Genomic DNA, 18,302 nt, shown 5'->3' with positions numbered 1-18,302 from the left:
TGGCTGGGGAACAAATGAAAATAAGAGCGGCCGTAATGCCAGTGCTACCTGAACCCCTATTAATTGGCTCTGATATACCTGATCTTCCTCGGCTCATTCAGAAGGTGGAAGATCACTGGTTGAAAGAAGCTCCTTTTTGTATTGAAGAAGTCATGTTTCAACCCAGTAAGCTAAAAAAAGAGTAAGAATGGGAAGAGACTGGAAAATCACACCTGGCTTGAACAGAATATGTATCCTGTGGCTGTAGATTGGAAGATAGACGAAGGAGGGGATAGTTTCCGCATGGCTCAGGAACTCGACCCACTTTTGAAACATGCAAGAGATTCAGCCGCAGATGACTCGAAGGGGAAAACACCCCACTTTATTAAAGACAAAGGTTTATATTATCATATATCTGTTGATCCTGACAAAGAAACAGTCTGCCAATTATTGGTACCTAGCCAGTATTACCGTCCCGTGTTTGAAGTAGCCCAACTTCAGGTAGACGAGGGCCACCTCTGCGTTGAAAAAACCACGCAAAAGATCATCGCAAGGTTCTATTGGCCGGGTGTATATGGCCAAGTAGCCCGTTTTTGTCAACAGTGTGCCGAGTGTCAAAAAAAGAATCGAGCAGGTGTGCCCAAGGCACCTCTCCAACCTATGCCATTAATATTAGAACCTTTCCAACGAATTGGAATGGAAATCGTGGGACCATTGGATGCCTCGAGTAGAGGACACAAGTATTTGCTGGTGATTGTAGATTACGCAACCAGGTACCCAAAGCTTTTCCCTTGCGTTCCACGAACGTCCAGCAAATATGTGATGTCTTAGTTCCTTTCATCTCAAGAGTGGGCATACCGAAGGAGATAGTTACGGACAGAGGAACCAATTTCATGTCAGCTGTGTTAAAACAAGTAGGCGAAACTTTACACGTCACCCAGTTTAAGACTGCAGTTTATCATCCCCAAACTGATGGTCTGGTTGAGAGATACAACCAGACTATTAAACAGATGCTAAGGAAAACCATCCAACCAGGAGAGCGAAATTGGGATAGGGTGTTACCATGGATTCTGATGACGCTGAGGAATACTCCACAATCCTCTATGGGATTTGCCCCATTTGAATTGTTATTTGGAAGACCGGTGAGGACTCTGTTGGACATTTCAAAAGAGAGTTGGGAAGAGCAGCCAAATCCTGAGGTTACCTTGTCTGAATACGATTCGCAATTAAAGTCAAGAGTGGTAAGACTTCAGTCAGTGGCACAACTAAACCTTCAACAAGCTTTAGGAAAACAAGAACAATGTTACAACCAGAAGTCACAAGTACGAAGTTTCCAAGTAGGAGATAGGGTCCTTGTGCTTCTTCCTACGTCGGAAAATAAAATTCTAGCATCTTGGAAAGATCCTTATACAGCCGAGGAAGTATTGGGTCCAGTAATCTATACGGTTTGTCAACCCAAGAGAAAAATCCATCTTCAGACTTATCATGTTAATCTTCTGAAGAAGTGGACTGAGCCTGAAGTGACAGTGGCTATGGTTAATGTGGAGGAAGGCTCGGCAGAATACTATCGACGGCGGAGGCACCAGTAGGGAAGGAAGCTCTAAACATCAACCCAAAATTAGATCCTGCTCAGAAGACGTAACTTTCTAGGGTTTTGGAGCGATACACAGATATTGTTTCTTCGATACCAGACATGTCACCACATCCAAACCCATCCCGGAGCGAAGGTGAGAGTGCGTCCGTACAGAATTCCAGAAGCCACATTAAAAGCTGTAGAGAAAGAAATATAGAAGATGCTTCGCTTGGGCGTAGTAGAACCATTGCATAGTGACTGGTGTTCCCCTTTGGTGTTGGTACCGAAACCAGACAGGAGCATTCTCTTTTGCATGGATTTCAGAAAGCTAAATGAGGTATCCAAATTTGATGCTTATCCCATGCCTAGGATTGACGACCTTCTGGAGAAACTTGGTAAGGCAAAGTTCTTGACAGCAATTGACTTAACAAAAGGTTATTAGCAAATACCTCTGTTTTCTCCAGATAAAGAAAAAACTGCTTTTGCTTCTCCAGGTGGGTTCTATCAATTTACTGTCCTTCCCTTTGGTCTTCATGGTGCTCCGGCCACTTTCCAAAGATTGATGAACTACTTAATAAAAGGCCATGAAAGTTATGTAGGTGCCTATTTGGACGACATTGTGGTGTACAGCCAAAGTTGGTCGGATCATGTGAAACATCTAGCTGCAATTTTTCAAACCTTGGAGAAGGCAGGATTGCACATAAACCCTAAAGAAACAAACCTGGCAAATTCATATACCAAGTATCTGGGTTATTTTGTCGGCCAGGGAACCATCAGGCCGCAGCAGGAAAAGATGGAGGCCATACGTCAACTACAGTTTCCAGAAACTACCAGGCAAGTTAGGGCATTCCTTGGTTTTGTGGGATATTACCGACGTTTTACACCACATTTTTCGACCATGGCAATGCCTCTGACACATCTTTTGAAGTCAGATGCTCCACCAAAGTCTGAATGGAAAAATGTTCAAACTGAAGAAGCATTTGTCGCCCTCAAGAACGCACTGTCGGACAGGGCCGTTCTTCACTGCCGTGACTTTAAAATGCCTTTCTATCTACAAACGGACGCTTCTGGGACAGGACTCGGGGCTGTACTCTTCCAGAACAAGGGAGAAGAGGAGAGGCCCATTCTGTTTATTAGTAGGAAGTTGTTGCCACACGAGATGAGATATGCCACGATTGAGAAGGAGTGCTTGGCCGTAAAGTGGGCAATTGAGTCTCTGAGATACTATCTGTTGGGGAGGAAGTTTACGTTGGTTACTGATCATGCTCCATTGGTGTGGTTGTCCCGGAACAAGGAAACAAATCCCTCAGTGTTAAGATGGTTTCTGTCATTGCAACCATATTCGTTCCAAACTGTTCATCAACCGGTGAGCAAAATGGCACAAGCTGATTTTCTGTCTCGAATACATACCCTTCCCGAGCGTAAGGCTTAAGGAGGAGGATATGTGATGAAGCAGAGGAAGATGAGCTAGTTCAGAGCCAATTAAATAATTAAATCCCTTGAGTGAGCTAATGGTGTGATGTCATAAAGGGTCTTGAAGGGAGGGTCTTCTCTCTTCAAGACATGGTAGTGGTTCAATGAGAAATGGTGAGAAGTTCAACGAAGGTGCTTTTCCTTAATAGTGGACTTTTATGTTTTGTTTTGTTTTTAGACTTTGGAGAAGACTGAGGATGAAAGGGTTCCCTCTGAAGAGAATGCAGTTTATGAGTGGGCTTATTAAGGTTGCCCAAGAGTTAAGCCGAGATACGCTCCTGTTGAGCATTTCGTGAAGCTGTAGTTAAAGGTTGTTCGAGTCAAGATGAGAAGTTAAGCTGAGAAACCCATTGCGAAAAGGCCAGGAAGCCGTTCGGAGGGTTTAAGCGACCAAAGGGAAACCCCGCCAGACAGCCGTTGACATACAATCATCACGGCTATAGAAGGCGGGGCTGTCAGAGCAGCTGTGAGGTCTGACGAAGCTCTGTGACCGCCCCCTCCTTGCGGCGAGGAAGCCGACTGCAGCGAAGGCCGTCAGAGCTGAGAAAACAGCTGAGAGGAGCTGCGGAGCTCTGAACCAGCCCCCACCGTTGCGGGGGCGGTGCCTACAGAGACGCCATCTGAAAAGTCAGACCGCCGGAGTGTCTCAGCGAAAGGTGCCACCGTGAGCCAGCTACTACGTGTGATGAGAGGAGGGACCGATGCACCTTGGAAACTGACGTTGGGGGCCTGGGAGCAGCCCGAAGGGTGAAGAGACAATTCTCTCTGAGTGAAGCGCTGAATTGAAAGCTTGTATGCAAGGAAGGAAAATTGAGAGCGGGCGAGTGAGAAGTAATACGAGAACACAGCGAACTATTTCATGTATTGCTGTTTATGGAGAAAAGTATTAATAACAGGTGAACTGGATGGCGATCCGTCATTAAACCCTCGGGTGCCACCTCTTCTGCCACGCAAGAGTCTGTAAGGGGGAAAGTATACAAGAAAGGCAAAAACATTGTTTTGACTAGTTTAGGTGTGAAAGAATACAAAGGCGCAAAAACAAAGACCTAAAGAGCACTTCTTCCATAACAAGCACCCCGGTCTCCGGCCAAACCCAGAGTTGAGAAAGACTGGCGGTCAAGCTGCGGGGTCAAAGAGAGCCAAAGAACTGTTGAGTAGTTGGTTACTAAAGTTACGAAATCTAGATTAATAAAGACAGTTCAAGACAATCTGAGTACTGAGTGTTCTATATCCATCTGCTCTATCACATACTGCCTATAGAAGAACAGTTTTTTTTCAGTTTGTTTGGTAAATTACTTTTGCTTGATTTCGCACATCATCTGGTTCAGGAGTTTCAAAGTAGTCCCAAATCTAATATCTTAATTTGTCAAATGGAAATGTTTCAGATGTGGTTATATTTTTGGGATGTTGCAATTTGCTTTTGCTAGTAGTAGGCCTTGTAATGATTTGACTACTGTCAGTATTACAAACATGTAGTTGTGCTATTTGTTCCGTTATTAAACTTTGTGATGTAGACGTTAGAGGAGTAGCAGTAATAAGTACATTTCTTTTAGTAAAATCAGAAGTTTTATTTTTAGAAATAAAAGTAGTTGAAGTGCTACGCTGTAGTTTTTTTGTGTTAAATCAAAGTACTTTGCACCCTTGAATTAGTGCTAGTAATAGTATTAGGGAATGTATTTGTGTTATTTTTTGTGATTTGTAGCTCAACTGTTGGAATAGTAGTACGTTTATTACTAGGTGAGGTATGTTTTGTTTTGTTTTTTTGTGTTGTAACAACACTTTAAATTATTAAAGCAGTGCTATACCTAGTAATAACCATTGAAGGTTGTATTTGAATTTCTATAGACATATTTTGCACTATAGAAATATATTGTAATTTATTTTGAGTGGTTTTCAGTCATTTTAGATTGTTAACTTTAGGTGTTTCACATGGTGAATGAGATTCTGAATTCTGTTTTTTCTTGCTTGAGTATATGTTGGGATGTGTACGCAGTGTGGATGAGCGCATATGCTGTGTGCGATCATGATCAGGTTGGCTACATATTGTTGGAATTATGTAATTGTGTGTGTTTGTAATGGGTATGCAGTGTGGCTGGTGGGTGTGGTTATAACTACGCGGTGTATGGTTGGCATGTATTTTTCACTTATTTCATATTTTTCCCGCTGCAAAACTTGGTTGTCAGTGTGCATGCGTCATATATAAATACATTTTCAAACCTTAATATCTCAAAATTGGCCTCATCGATTTTCCCCAGAAAATGTTCAGTACACCAATTCTTACTGTAATCTAGGAACTTGTAAACAATTAGGAAAATCGAAGCAGCCAATTTTTAGATATATGGCCTGAAAAATGATATGTCTTTCCTATGAGAATACCAAATGTTAAAAGCTGTTCAAAATATGAACAAAGTAAAAACCAAATTAAACTATGAAGCTGTCGCAAGTGTTCAAAGGTTATTGAGAAAAGTAATTTTCTGAAACTCCATTGGAACTTCGTATTAACCTTAACTATGCCTTCCTTTAAATAGTGGTATAATTAAGGCTCCTGGTTTTATAGTGTTTTTATTGTCAACATGTCCATCTGTATTTAGCTATATTTATTTATTGGTCATTTTATCCATGTTTATATTTCTTGAAATAAAAAATGTAACTCTTCGATGACTGTAATGGGGAGCTCCGAGAACTGGGTTCCTGCACTTCAAGCCAAGATGTATTTTAACCTTAAAACAAACTGGTGCTCCTTCTGCTGATGTCTTAAACATCACTGTAACTGTTAAAAAAACTTGAAAGAGAAATAAATCACTTTTTTAGCCTCAACATTGTATTACTTTGTGCATCCATTGGCCTCTAATGCATAATTGACAACCTGAGCTAATCAAGACACGACTTTCTGCTCTTTTCTGATTTTTACAGCTAAATACTGAAAGGAAACAGGGGGAGTTCTGCCTGTATTTACGGGTGAAAATCAGTAAAAACCGAAAACTGGGGCGCCTTTCTGCTCTTTTCTGATTTTTACAGCTAAATACTGAAAGGAAACAGGGGGAGTTCTGCCTGTATTTACGGGTGAAAATCAGTAAAAACAGAAAACTGGGGCTCCTAGTTATAATCTCCTAGTTGCTGTTTAGTTGATCATCTGCGTCTACTCTCACTTGCTAATCACAAGTAATTGAATCTGTTTTTTTTTTCACTTTTGTATCCTTAAGGGAATTTCCCAGGCCACATTCATTGGCCATGATTGGGGCGGTGCAGTTGTGTGGAACATGGCTCTTTTTTACCCAGACCGAGTCAGGTAGGTTTTCTTTTTCTCTTCAAATATTTTGAATTTCGGCGTCCAAACCCATATTTTCGGATTGTCCTCATGTTCATAAAATGGTGCCTATATTTGGAAAATTTCTGTATAAATACACAAATATTTTAGAATGCAAAAACATCATTAATTTCGACACACTTTAACAGCTCATCTAGCGCACATTAGTCCAAACATAAATAAGCACTGATAAAAGCAGCAGTGGCTTATTAAATATGTGCATTGTATCGGCTTTTGTCATCATATGCCCTGATACTCACACCATTGGTATCTATTGCCGTCACATGACATGTCCAGTAAGTACTATTGTTTGTCAGGTATTTCCAGGATTGGCTGCAGTACTTAAATCATTAAGCAGAAATTGGTATCAAATCATATTTTTTTCACCATAAACTCAAGTGCTCCCGACATCTGCTGATATTGCTACTAAAAATTCTAGGTACTCAAACAATCGCACGGGCACTCAAACAGTCACCAGTGATTGTATTAAAACACCAAGGTACTTGTCCTATTGCCTCCACTTCCCAGCTGTTGATCTGCCCATTTCACACACATTGACACACTCCATTATGTCCAGTTAGCAGTCCCTGGGGCTCAATTGGCAAAACAGTAACAGATTCCAAAACACTGAGTTACTGAAACATGATAGGGTCAGATATCAGTTTGCAAAGGTAATAACACTGGTACAATATTCTGCTGTGTCTACTTCCCCCAGTGAAGCCGTAGCTCATTAATCCTACTTATTAGACTAAGGCCAGAGACCATCATACCATGTTTGCCTAATACACCAACATTCTCGTATAAGCAGCTAGCACTGTTAATGCAGATTCCATATACCCACCTTCCCATATTTCAAGCCAGTATTAATGTTTGCTTTCAGGCTCTATCCATCCAAGTGCACAAGCCAAGAACATTTCATCTCCATCTCTCCACCACCCCTTAGTTGCAGACGCGGGCAAGTGAGGGCTACTGTGACTCTCAGTAAAGTCAACCATTACATGTGCCCAGCCTACTTACCTGCCCTGCCCCAGCAGAACAGCTGATGTCAAGACACATCTGTGCGGCTGTCCCTTTCAAGTTTGAACATTATGGTGCAGGTTCCTCATTGCTTCCTTTCCTGAACCTCAGCCGCTGGCGATCCCACACCACAGCACCGGAAGTGTGGAACAACACCACAAGCCACAGCACTTTCAGCTGGCTGCTTTCAACCCCCCTGCCCCCCCAAAAAACCCCACTATTCTGGCATCCATTAGAGAGAATAAGGGCATCCCAGTGCTTCCCCGCCCTCCCTAGATCCCTGGCCTCACTCCATCGAAAGCAGGAGTGAGTATTGGGATGGGCCCTTATTCCTGCTGGAAAGCCAGAGCAGGGTGTCTTGGTGCTTACCATGCTCCCCACCCACTCTGCCAATTGACAGCAGAGCTGGGGAAGCAACCAGACAGAGGGAATCCTGCAGAGCGTGGTAGAGCGAGAGTGGGAGAGCAGGGACACTTTAAGCTGGGTGCTCTTCCGTGCCTCACTTTGCATTCCACAGGTCAAGGAAATGGTGAGGACTCAAAGCTAGTAGCCAATAAGGTTTTGCCGGCATGTGTACAGCATTGCATTTGCTAGGACACATCAGTGGGTGAATGCACAGACATCTGACTGGGTGAATGCATGATAGCAAGAAAACAATAAGTACCAGAGCCAAACATACATGAGCAAATATTAGCTACATTGATGGCCCCACATGGCCCAACTGAACAGCCTCCGTGTGGCCGTCTAGAGTGCTAGGCACAGACTCTTCCTGTCACCACATGTTTGGTATTCTGCCATTGCTGTGCAAGGGGAACTGAGTATCACATCTGTTTGATCTCTGTTTCCCATAATCTATAGGTGAATAGAGCAAGAACACACTGAGATACTGTGCAGGTACGATTTTTCATTTGATGTGTCTAGTGTACGCTGCAGTCAGAAAAGCACTGGCCGTGACCTAATTAAACTGTCTGTCCCATTGAGATAGATACTTTAGCAATTGGCATTACCGGGCATCTTCCTGGGTGGATTTATTCTACTTGAAGTATAGTAGTTAAACCAGTTTGATTAATGTATATTTCACTGGCTTGCCATTGTAGTTACTGCACTTATCTCTATATTTTATGGCTCGGCAGTGCCGGGTGTTTCTAAAAGTCTGATATTTTATGTATTTTAAGACACAACATATCACCATTACGGTACCTATTTTTACTATCACTGTACACGTAATTGGGTACATATGATAAGATTTGAATGGTACTGTGATAGATTTCCACATGCCAAAGGACATTTTACAGAGAACTTCAACATTTCAGGAGCTAAAGTGGATGGATTCTGCAGGAAAGGCAGCTCTTCTAATCAGTGTCATTTTCAGAAAATGCTCTGTGCTTTAAGAAAGTGGCATTAGTTTTTCATTCACATGTGGGCCAGTGGTTTCTACAAATGTGAGACTGTTGGCCCTTAGTTCATAACTGAATCACTTACCTCCATATGGGCAGTTACTGCTATGTGCCGTCTTTTTGACATGCCAACTACTGTCTATAAGCTACTTGCTAACTTTCATTAGTATTTCAAATGCTCTCTCACATCTGGTGTGTTGAGTATTTTTGGCTAGTGGTTCTCTCAGACATGACAAACCAATCTGATACTCCCATTTATACAATCCAACCCTTCAATACAGGGCAAAGAACAGACAGTGGTACACAAAAATCGAAATTTATTTAAAAAGAAGAAAATAGTTTCAACAAAATTGGTCTCCAGCTCTACCCAGGAGATCACCATAATATAGTATGTGTACAAAACGAAAATGTTCCTGCCTATTTGACTCCACAAAGGCAACCGCTTTCAATCACAAAGTCTTCCTCTAAATATTATGATAATCTAAAAGACACTAGTAGACATACTATACTAACGCTTTCCCTACAAAATTTTACATTATGCAAATATGGGTAAACATTTGACTTTCTCCAGCATCAAGACAAGTACGGTACCAGAGAAAGTTAAAAGAGAAATAGCAATACAAGAATGTTTCACTCCACAAACCCCCATATGCCTGCATGAGATAGTGAATGTATTAGCTATGTAGAGGCCACTTCAAAAATAGACAATGGCTATCATACGACTATGTGTTCAGCGATGTACAATGCTTGTTTGCATTGGCTCAGGTACGTTTGAATTCACAGGTGATTATGCGACTTTCATTAAACCTGGCTTTAATTTCTTTGCTTGTGCATGTGTGTGTGTGTGGCTTTCCTTAAATGTATTCCAGATGCATGCACAGTTTTAAAAGGGCTGGAGATGTACTATTTTCCAATAACAGATACTTATTTGAAACCCCCTTTCCCTACCACATTACACTTGATTCTACTGATGCATTGAAAGACACAGGAATGCAGAGGATTGGCACTTTAAACTGTTCTAATAAATATAATTTTTTTCAGCATACATTGTGTTGCCCACAAACTCACTCTATATTATGGTCTGCGCCAGTGGTATTAACTGCATGATGTTTCGTGTGACGTAGTGGGTCATGATTCCACTATGAGCTAAATGACTCAACACCAGATTCAACCACTAACTATAATTGCAAATAATACTTCGATTTACAAAGGCAATCCCATCTTAAAGTGGCAGCCAAATTGCTTTCAGATTTGAAATATATAAGGAACACAGAACCTTGGGATATTATTAACACAGATGTCCCTGTTTTTGAATTGCTCCTCCCTGCATTGCCAGTCCTGTTACCTTACCAGATTTCACCATCAAGATGGACAATTTAGGGAACTGATAGGGGTTCCTTTTAATTTACCTTTCAAGATGCAACATCTGATTTTGGGAGCACTAGCAAGGGGCCCAGTCAGGCAGGCATCATTCTATCAGTGAAGCCTCAATTCAGGGGGCTTATTTGAAGTCAATTCCCCTATGCACACTGGCCATCCTTATAGGGGCCTCGTTGGCTTCCTTCTCTCGATGGACAAGTCTTCCATCTGGGTAGAATCAGTCCTTGTTGCTCTTCAATCGCCAGTGTGTTCCCCTCCTTAGTCTTCATAACCCAAATCCATATTCTATCATCTTATCCTTTGTTCAGTGGGTATCCCATTATATTTCCTGCTAACCCTACTCCTGGGTTGTCAAAGGTGTGGTTTTACAGCCCCCTGAATAGAAAAGGTGGGAGGGAGCTTTCTCTTACTACTAATTCTGTTTTTATACTTGCATTTCAAACTCATCTGTGCTATCTTGATAACAATGTATTGTGACGAATCAGATTCCAGGGTACCAGTGGCCCAATGGTGAATATCAGTTTGTAAACCATCAATCAGCCCCACACCTCTAATACACGAGAAAGGATCCAAACAGATTGGTATAAGCAAGCATACAATTAAAATTATAAACCTCCTTGTCCAACTTTGGTAACGTGGATAGAACGGCAGGCTTATCTCCTCTAAAGGTCATAGCTAGTTGCTTAATTGCAAGGCAGCAAAAATAAAAATGACTCAATAATAAAGGGAGTGTTCAGTCAAGGTTGTCTAAAAATATCCAAATAACAAGGGGGTTCCTGGGAGACTCTCTGCCAGACATTAGTCCTGGTTACAAGAGCCTTACCCAGAGTATTTAGCTCACTATCTTTCACAGAGAAGAAATATTCTAAACATATCAGTCTTTGTCCTGCCCTGGGGCAGTCCAGCACCGAAATGCTAGGCAATTCTCCTCTGAACAAGAGTACCAACAGCAACCCCAGAGATGTTTTTCGGTCTGGTTGAACCTCATCAGTAGGGTGTAGCTGTGACCCTCTAAGAATAGTGAGCAAGGGGTCCACGTGTGGATTCCCCTAGTAACTTAGGGTGAGACACAAAGTTACTTAGAATATGCAAATAACAAGACGGGTCCTGGGAGACTCTCTGCCAGACATTAGTCCTGGTTACAAGAGCCTTATCCAGAGTCTTTAGCTCACTATCTTTCACAGAGAAGAAATATCCTAAACATATCAGTCTTTGTCCTGCCCTGGGGCAGTCCAGCACCGAAATGCTAGGCAATTCTCCTCTGAATTAGAGTTCCTACAACAACCCCAGACAAGTATTTTGGTCTGGTTGAACCTCATCAGTAGGGTGTAGCTGTGCCCCTCTAAGAATAGTGAGCAAGGGGTCCACGTATAAAAATATCTACTTCATTATTATCACAGCAGAAATCTAAGAACACTACTACTTTAACCCACCCTGTAAAGGAATGCAGGAACAGACAGTTTCTATGAAGGATAAAAGGATGCACCCTAGATACCGACAAGAGGGTGGTATGGTTAATATCCACATTTGATAAGGCTTCTTGGCTTCAGCAGAAAAGGACAAAAGGGGTCTTAAAGTGTCTCTAGGGGCCTTCTGGAAGAACCACAATGTACCTCTTTCTATAGATGTTCTTTCTGCTTAACAGGTTTAAGTCAGCTTGAGGGCACTTTTCAAGCTTCTGTGACAAAGTTTGAGATGGGAGTCAGCTGCGGGTATCAGGCGGCAGGATGGTTCAGCGAGCGAAGCTAGACAAATGGCTGGAGGCTTTCCCACACAGCGGCACAGGGTCAGGAATCATTGTCTCATTGCTAATCGGTTGTTCTGAAGCTCTGGTTGAGACATCTAAGATGTCTTTAAGTGACTGTGGCTTGACAGCCGTCAGCGTTGCAGTCGGTTGTGGATCGAGGAACTCGACTGGCTCGAAAATGTCCTTTAAGGCAGATGGTGGTAGATGCTTGTCGAGGCACATCTCCCAGTTTCTTCAATGGGCTTGTGTTGTCCTTTAAGGGGGACAGTCCACAGCTGTGGAATGTGCTGCAGCCAGCTGCCTTGTCCTTGGTTGTAGATTCAGAGACCTTCTGGCACTCCCTATCCAGGAAGCATGCTGCAGAGCTTAGCAGGGCAAGCTGTATGCTGCTGGCTGGTTACTGATTCTGGAGTGGCTGGAGGGTCCTCTGAGTGCTGTTTCTCCCTTTGTTCCCTGGGAGAAGTTTAAGGGAGGGATCCTGCTTCCCTCTTTGGAAATCCTGGCCTTCCTTCATTGGCTCAAGATATAAGGCATACTGTACCTTCAGCCAGGGCTCAAGATTGAGATCTTCTTTCTTACTTCTTGTGAAGTCTTCAAAGGATCTGCTTAAAGAGGGACTCCAGACCTTTTTTAAAGCCTAGTGGGCCACAGTGCTAAGTGTAGGCTGAGGCTATCCTCGGGTCCCTACCAACAATCTTCTGTATGCATGAGGTCATAACCAGAGTGCTTTGCAACAGGAAAGGTAAAGGGGTGAAAACAGGAGCAAGGTGTTCTCAAGAACTAATATGGTGGAACCCTTCTCTCAACAGAAGAGCTCTCGGCTCACTCCCTGTGCTACTAAGTCCCACCCATCTTCCTGTCTGTTGTGTTCAAAGAGGCTCTATGGTTGATAGTCCTCCCTGTGTGGTTCCTGTTAAAGCAGCAGGTCTCCCTTGAAAATGCTGAGAGACCAGACTCTCTTGCTCCTGCAAACCACATGTGTGTACCTTGTGGTCCCCCTAGCGTGGCTGGCCTACTGCAACAAAAGACCCAAGCATAACAGTTCATTCATCTATACTGAGAGGTGGGAGCTGGCTTCAGGTTGACGCAGTTACATATGAAAGGTTGTTGGGTGTCCTGCCTCCTTTGTTGCCTCTGCAGCCAGACCCCCGTGGGTCTGTTGTAAGTACGCCCTGTGGGTATGATTATCGCTGCCACCAGCTGCAGGGCCTTACAAAGAGCAGGGTGGTTCCATGGAGCCTTTATCATTTAATTATTCTGACCATGGCAGGGGCAAGGTTTGTCCTCCCCCTTCCTGAGGATGACATTGCACTCCTTGGTTGGCATAGTCCAACTAAATATGACAGGGGCAGACTGTGTATGTAGTTGTTGTCCAGCCTGGAGTACACAGGTCGATTCTTTGTCGTGGTGTGAGCATAGGAAAATGTGTGTGGATTAGTCGGTCTGCCATCATTCCATGTAATTCAAACTTTCAAAAAAGCTCAATGTGGATGGTCGAATTCCCAAGACTTAATTCTTAGGTTATGCAATTCGGGGCAAACATATGTTGGAAGATTAAATTCTGATGTTTGTACGATTCTACAGGTTTTTAGTATGTTCATACAATTCTCAATGCATCAACATGTAATTATTTCCAAGATTTTGATAGAGCTTACTCGTCTCTACCAGCTGTACAAATATGGTGTCAATTTAGATTTTTCATGGCGATGAACGGTTTAATTTATTTTTTACACATCTTAAGTATTTATCTCTACATTTTAAATACACTTATTTCTTTGGTGTGCAATTGCAGCAGTCCTATACTGGAGGGCAGAGGTGATACGCTGCTTAAATATTCCCTTTCCATGTTCCTACTCTTCAAAGTAAGTTGTCTTTGCTTACATATTCTAAAAGACCTTTCACCTTGACTAATCCAAGGCAAATGTCTGGTGCCGGGCATCTGAACACCAGTCACCTCTTCTTTTGACCTCTGACTTTGATGGATGATAAAATATATTAAAGATTTTATTTGAAGCTAAGCTTTGGACCCATTATATGGCATCTGTAGTAGGCTGTGTTGATACAATCTCGGGAGACAGCCCACGCTGGATTGAATGAATCCATTATGTATGTCCTTTTTGTACATTCTAACTGTATCAGAAAAGGAAATGTAAACATGTAAGGATTTCAGGTTTTGTTCTCCAGCCTTCTCCAGGCTCCCCCTTGCCAATTTGCTTAGCAAAGCAGAACTGAAATCGAATGACTGCTTCATCATTTTTTTGCATTCTCTTGTTTAAATGAAACCTCTGTACTTTTAATCATAGAACTCTATACCAAGGTTTCCCATAAGGCTACAGTATAACTTTTACATTTTACAGATTTGTCTCTAGAAAAAGCCAGTCAATGAAAGAAATGCATATTTCTCTGCTTAAAGCTGCATTGCAAACATGTAATGTCCTGCGCTTGATATTTTGGGCACAGAAATATGCTGGGCTCAGGAATCTGCACACCCAACAGAAATATGCTTTACCCATATTAATCTATGTACTGAAAACACCTATTAAAAGGTGGTCATCGAACAGGAAATACATTTCAAATACCGTTTCTGTAAATTGTGAAATGGTTGAAGGAAAATATGTAATGGCATTCTTCTTTGGACATGATAGTGAGCACAGTGTGCACTCTAATCTGGCACCCTTTTAAACAGGACAGTTAGCAAGAGTCATAAATCCCCAATAAGTACCAAAGTCAATACATGTAATTTCTCTTGCTCGTGCCAGGAAGCCTTTTTCATTTTATTTATTGTGGGCCTTGTTTGTATTAACTATAAAATGTTCTACATATACATATCGTAGCATCCTTCAACTTGGATGGTAAAGATGAAGTCACATTCTACCAAAGTTTGATATGGTGATGTGCAGACAAATTAATGTACCACTAATTTGATTTTGAGTTTTAGTTACCAAACCTGCCTTCCACCCATTGTCTGATCAGAAAGAGGCATCTGCTGCTTGCATTCCTCTCTTCACAATATGATAGTATATGGTTAAATCCCATTCGTGGAACTTCTTTGTGAGCCTGAAGTGAAAATTAAGCAACTCACCCAGATGGAGAGGAGCTGGATTCTGAAGGCTGCAAGGAGACATAGGGCCTGCATACAGGGGGTCGGTGAGCAATGGGAAGGTCATTTGTGAAACAGACCTTTTTGCGACTATTTGTAGGAAGAATTACGGCTGGGCAAAATTGCTCAATTTCATTCCTCAGGAAAATTTGAAACAAAATCTGCCTGATCCGCCAGTTACGTAGCAGAATTGGCAGTTTGTGGCCTTTTCCCACCCAAAATTCTGCTTTTCAAAATTTTGTTTTTTGAAAAATTAAATGTTGGGTCTTTTACCGCATTACATTTTGTTTTTACCAAATTTCTGTTTTTTGTGTGTTTTACACTTAAAATAATGAAATTTCAGGGGAAAACAAAATTTCAGGGAAAAAAAATTGCCAAAGGATTTGCCGGAAAAGGTAGAAAACCTCCCGGTCGGCGGAACAGAATTGTTGGTAATTTCACAATTCTGTTTCACCAGCAGTAATTGCACCCACCGCTAGGCAGGATATGGGCATAGTTAAGGTTGCCATTAGGAGATAGTTAGGGAAAGGTTGTTTCCACCAATCTTTAACATTTCCATAATTTTTTCTCTATCCCAGGTTACTCCCTGGTTTTAAGGCCTCCTTGACGACGGCCACTACAGCCTCCTGCTTCTACTTAACTTCTCGACTGCTTTTGACAGAGTAGACCACCAGACGCTCACAGACACCCTACATTAGTGCATGGGGATCAGCATTCTTGCTTTAAGCTGATTCAACTCCTATCTTGCCAACCGCCAGCAGTTTGTTCAGATGGACTCTTGTAGATTGCCAATGCTATCCATCACATGTGGAGTCCCGCAGGGTTCCATCCTCTCTCCAGTGAGCTGGGATCCCTCCTAATCACACACAACATCCATATCCACCAATACGCAGATGACACACAGCTTTATCGTCAGTTGCAGTTGGAGTCCATCACGTACATCCACAGGGTCAAAACCTGCCTCTCACTGATCCAGTCTTAGATGTCCAGTGCATAGTTGAAGCTGAAACTCAATCTCTCCTAGACAGAATTCCCACTCCTCACCAACAGCAGTGAACACCCAGACCTGGCTATTAACCATGAGGGCTACACATCTGAGCTCACCTCCTGTGCCAAGTCCCTCGGGTTCCACATCGACAAACACCTCTCCTTTAAGACACACATAGCTAAGAAAACTCAGACAGCTTGATATCAGCTCTCCCTCCTGTGGAAATTCAAGCCTTCCTCCCTCCGGACAGCTTTTGATCCACCGTTCAAGCACTGGTCCTTTTCCACCTGGATGGGGGCAATGTCCTCCTTGAAGGCTTCCCGTGGTCCTCCCTTGTGTATTGTATTATATTGTATTGTATGAGTATTTATAAAGCGCAACAAAGACCTGGTGGCATCAAGGCACTAAAAGAACCAGAGAGGAGAGGGAAACATCCCACATTTAAAACATCAGTGTTTTAAGTTGTTTGCGAAAGATCGATAGAACGTGAATGTTCCTTATATGAAGAGGAAGGGCATTCCACAAAGACAGAGCCAGCACAGAGAAAGCTCTGCTTCCCGCACAGGCACGTTGGAAGCGTGGGACAGTCAGCAGAAACTGGTTGGAAGAGCAGAGGGATCTTTTAGGTTGGTAAAGAGAGTGCTTAGCTTGAAAGAATTCAGCTCCAGCAGAGTGAATAGCATGGTGAACCATGCATAAGATCTTAAAGTTCACCCGGCTTTTAACAGGCAGCCAATGAAGGCGCTGAAAGAGATCATAGAAATGGGACAGTCTGGGAGCGTTAAGTGGAAGCCTAGCTGCCGCATTCTGAAGGATCTGGAGGCGCTGGAGTAGCGCCTCTGGCTGACCAAGATAAATGCTGTTGCAGTAGTCTATTGCCCCCATAATGGGTGCTCCTGAGAAGCGTCCTACACGCAGGCGCACGCCTAGTCAAGGGTCTACACAGATACAACCACATCACCCTGGCCCTCATCGAACTTCACTGGCTCTGACTTCACGCACATATCACCTTTAAGTCTTGCTGCATCATCTATAAGGTAGTCGTCCTCACGTCACCCAGCTACCTCGCAGAGAAACTCATCTTCGGCAGACAATGCACCACCAGAAGCCAGACCACTTGCAGGTTTGAAATCCACCACTGCAAACAGGAAAATACCAGAAAGCAAGCCTTTTCTGACTACACCCCAAAACTATGTAACCTCCTCCCCATTAGCATCAGACTCATCCCCACACTCCTACAATTCAGAAAAGAACTGAAGACTCGCCTCTTCAAGGAGTCTCTCCTCCTCAACACCTAAGCCATGACGTAGCCCCTGCGCCACCTGACTCAATCCGTCCGTCTCCACTCCGCCACCCTGAACAGTTGTACCCCTCCACTGTGCCCCTCTGTATCATACTACCTCTGTATATCTGTTCTGTTGTTACCTATGAAAAGTGCTTTGTTATACATTTATACTGTTGTATACCTCAGCGCCCCATTGTGTATCTGTATTGGTGTATATCTCTGTAAAGCGCTCCGTTGCTTCTTTGAGCTAGGCCACGCTCAATAAATACCATATTAATAATAAAAATAATAAAAGTGAAGAGCATGGCCTTTTCTATAAAAAGTTGTCTATATTGTCTAATGCTAGCAGGGGGTTTGAAAATGCAACAGACTCTTGCTAGGATTTACCCGCAAATTGAATACTCCCACAAGATAAACAGCGGCTGCAGCATTAGGGTCTATTCATTGTGTTTAAATGCCTTCGGGCGGTGCTCCATCGTACCTTATTGCCAGGCACAAAAAGAAACCCATTGGACACTTATTACGATCCAACTGTAACATTTCCTTGGTTCAACCCTTGTCCTCACTGAAGAGAATTGGTGGCGCCAGTTTTAATCTCTGGGCCCCTGCTTTATGGAATTCAATGCCCAAACATCTGGCTGAAAGCAGTTCATTAACTGCTTTAAAGAAACATCTAAAAATTTCCTGTTTGATGTAGGACATAGGTAATCTCTTAAAATTGTTTTACTGCCACCTCGTAACATCTTCTGACATTTTTCTGTTGGCCCGTAGGATGATGCTGGCATTCTTCTCTGCTTGTTTGGATTGTTTGTTACAAGAGCTCAGATAGATAGATAGAGAGATAGATAGATAGATAGATAGATAGATAGATAGATAGATAGATAGATAGATAGATAGATAGATAGATAGATAGATAGATAGATAGATGACTGTTGAAGCGTTTTGGGGCTGTTGGCAACAGACATTGCCCTTCTGTAGGGCTGAATACAGAGAAGGAACACATTTTCTTTTGTCAACATCCCTGAAGCTCAGAAGGGACACGAGATGGAAGAACTT

The 18,302-nt window shown here is 42.7% G+C and overlaps 1 protein-coding gene across 1 annotated transcript in view; it reads left to right on the top strand.

The window, feature by feature from the left end:
- EPHX2 (epoxide hydrolase 2) overlaps positions 1-18,302 on the top strand; it is a 1,142,911-nt gene that overhangs the window by 756,198 nt on the left and 368,411 nt on the right. Inside the window, exon 11 of the mRNA XM_069605642.1 lies at positions 6,229-6,314. Coding sequence (XP_069461743.1) covers positions 6,229-6,314 — 86 coding nt within the window. The remainder of the gene's footprint in view (positions 1-6,228; positions 6,315-18,302) is intronic.

Source organism: Ambystoma mexicanum, chromosome 4p, assembly GCF_040938575.1.
Source record: "Ambystoma mexicanum isolate Mex_15411 chromosome 4p, UKY_AmexF1_1, whole genome shotgun sequence".
Taxonomy (NCBI): domain Eukaryota; kingdom Metazoa; phylum Chordata; class Amphibia; order Caudata; family Ambystomatidae; genus Ambystoma; species Ambystoma mexicanum.
The sequence above is the reverse complement of the archived record's forward strand: the minus strand, read 5'-3'. Positions and strand labels throughout refer to the sequence as shown.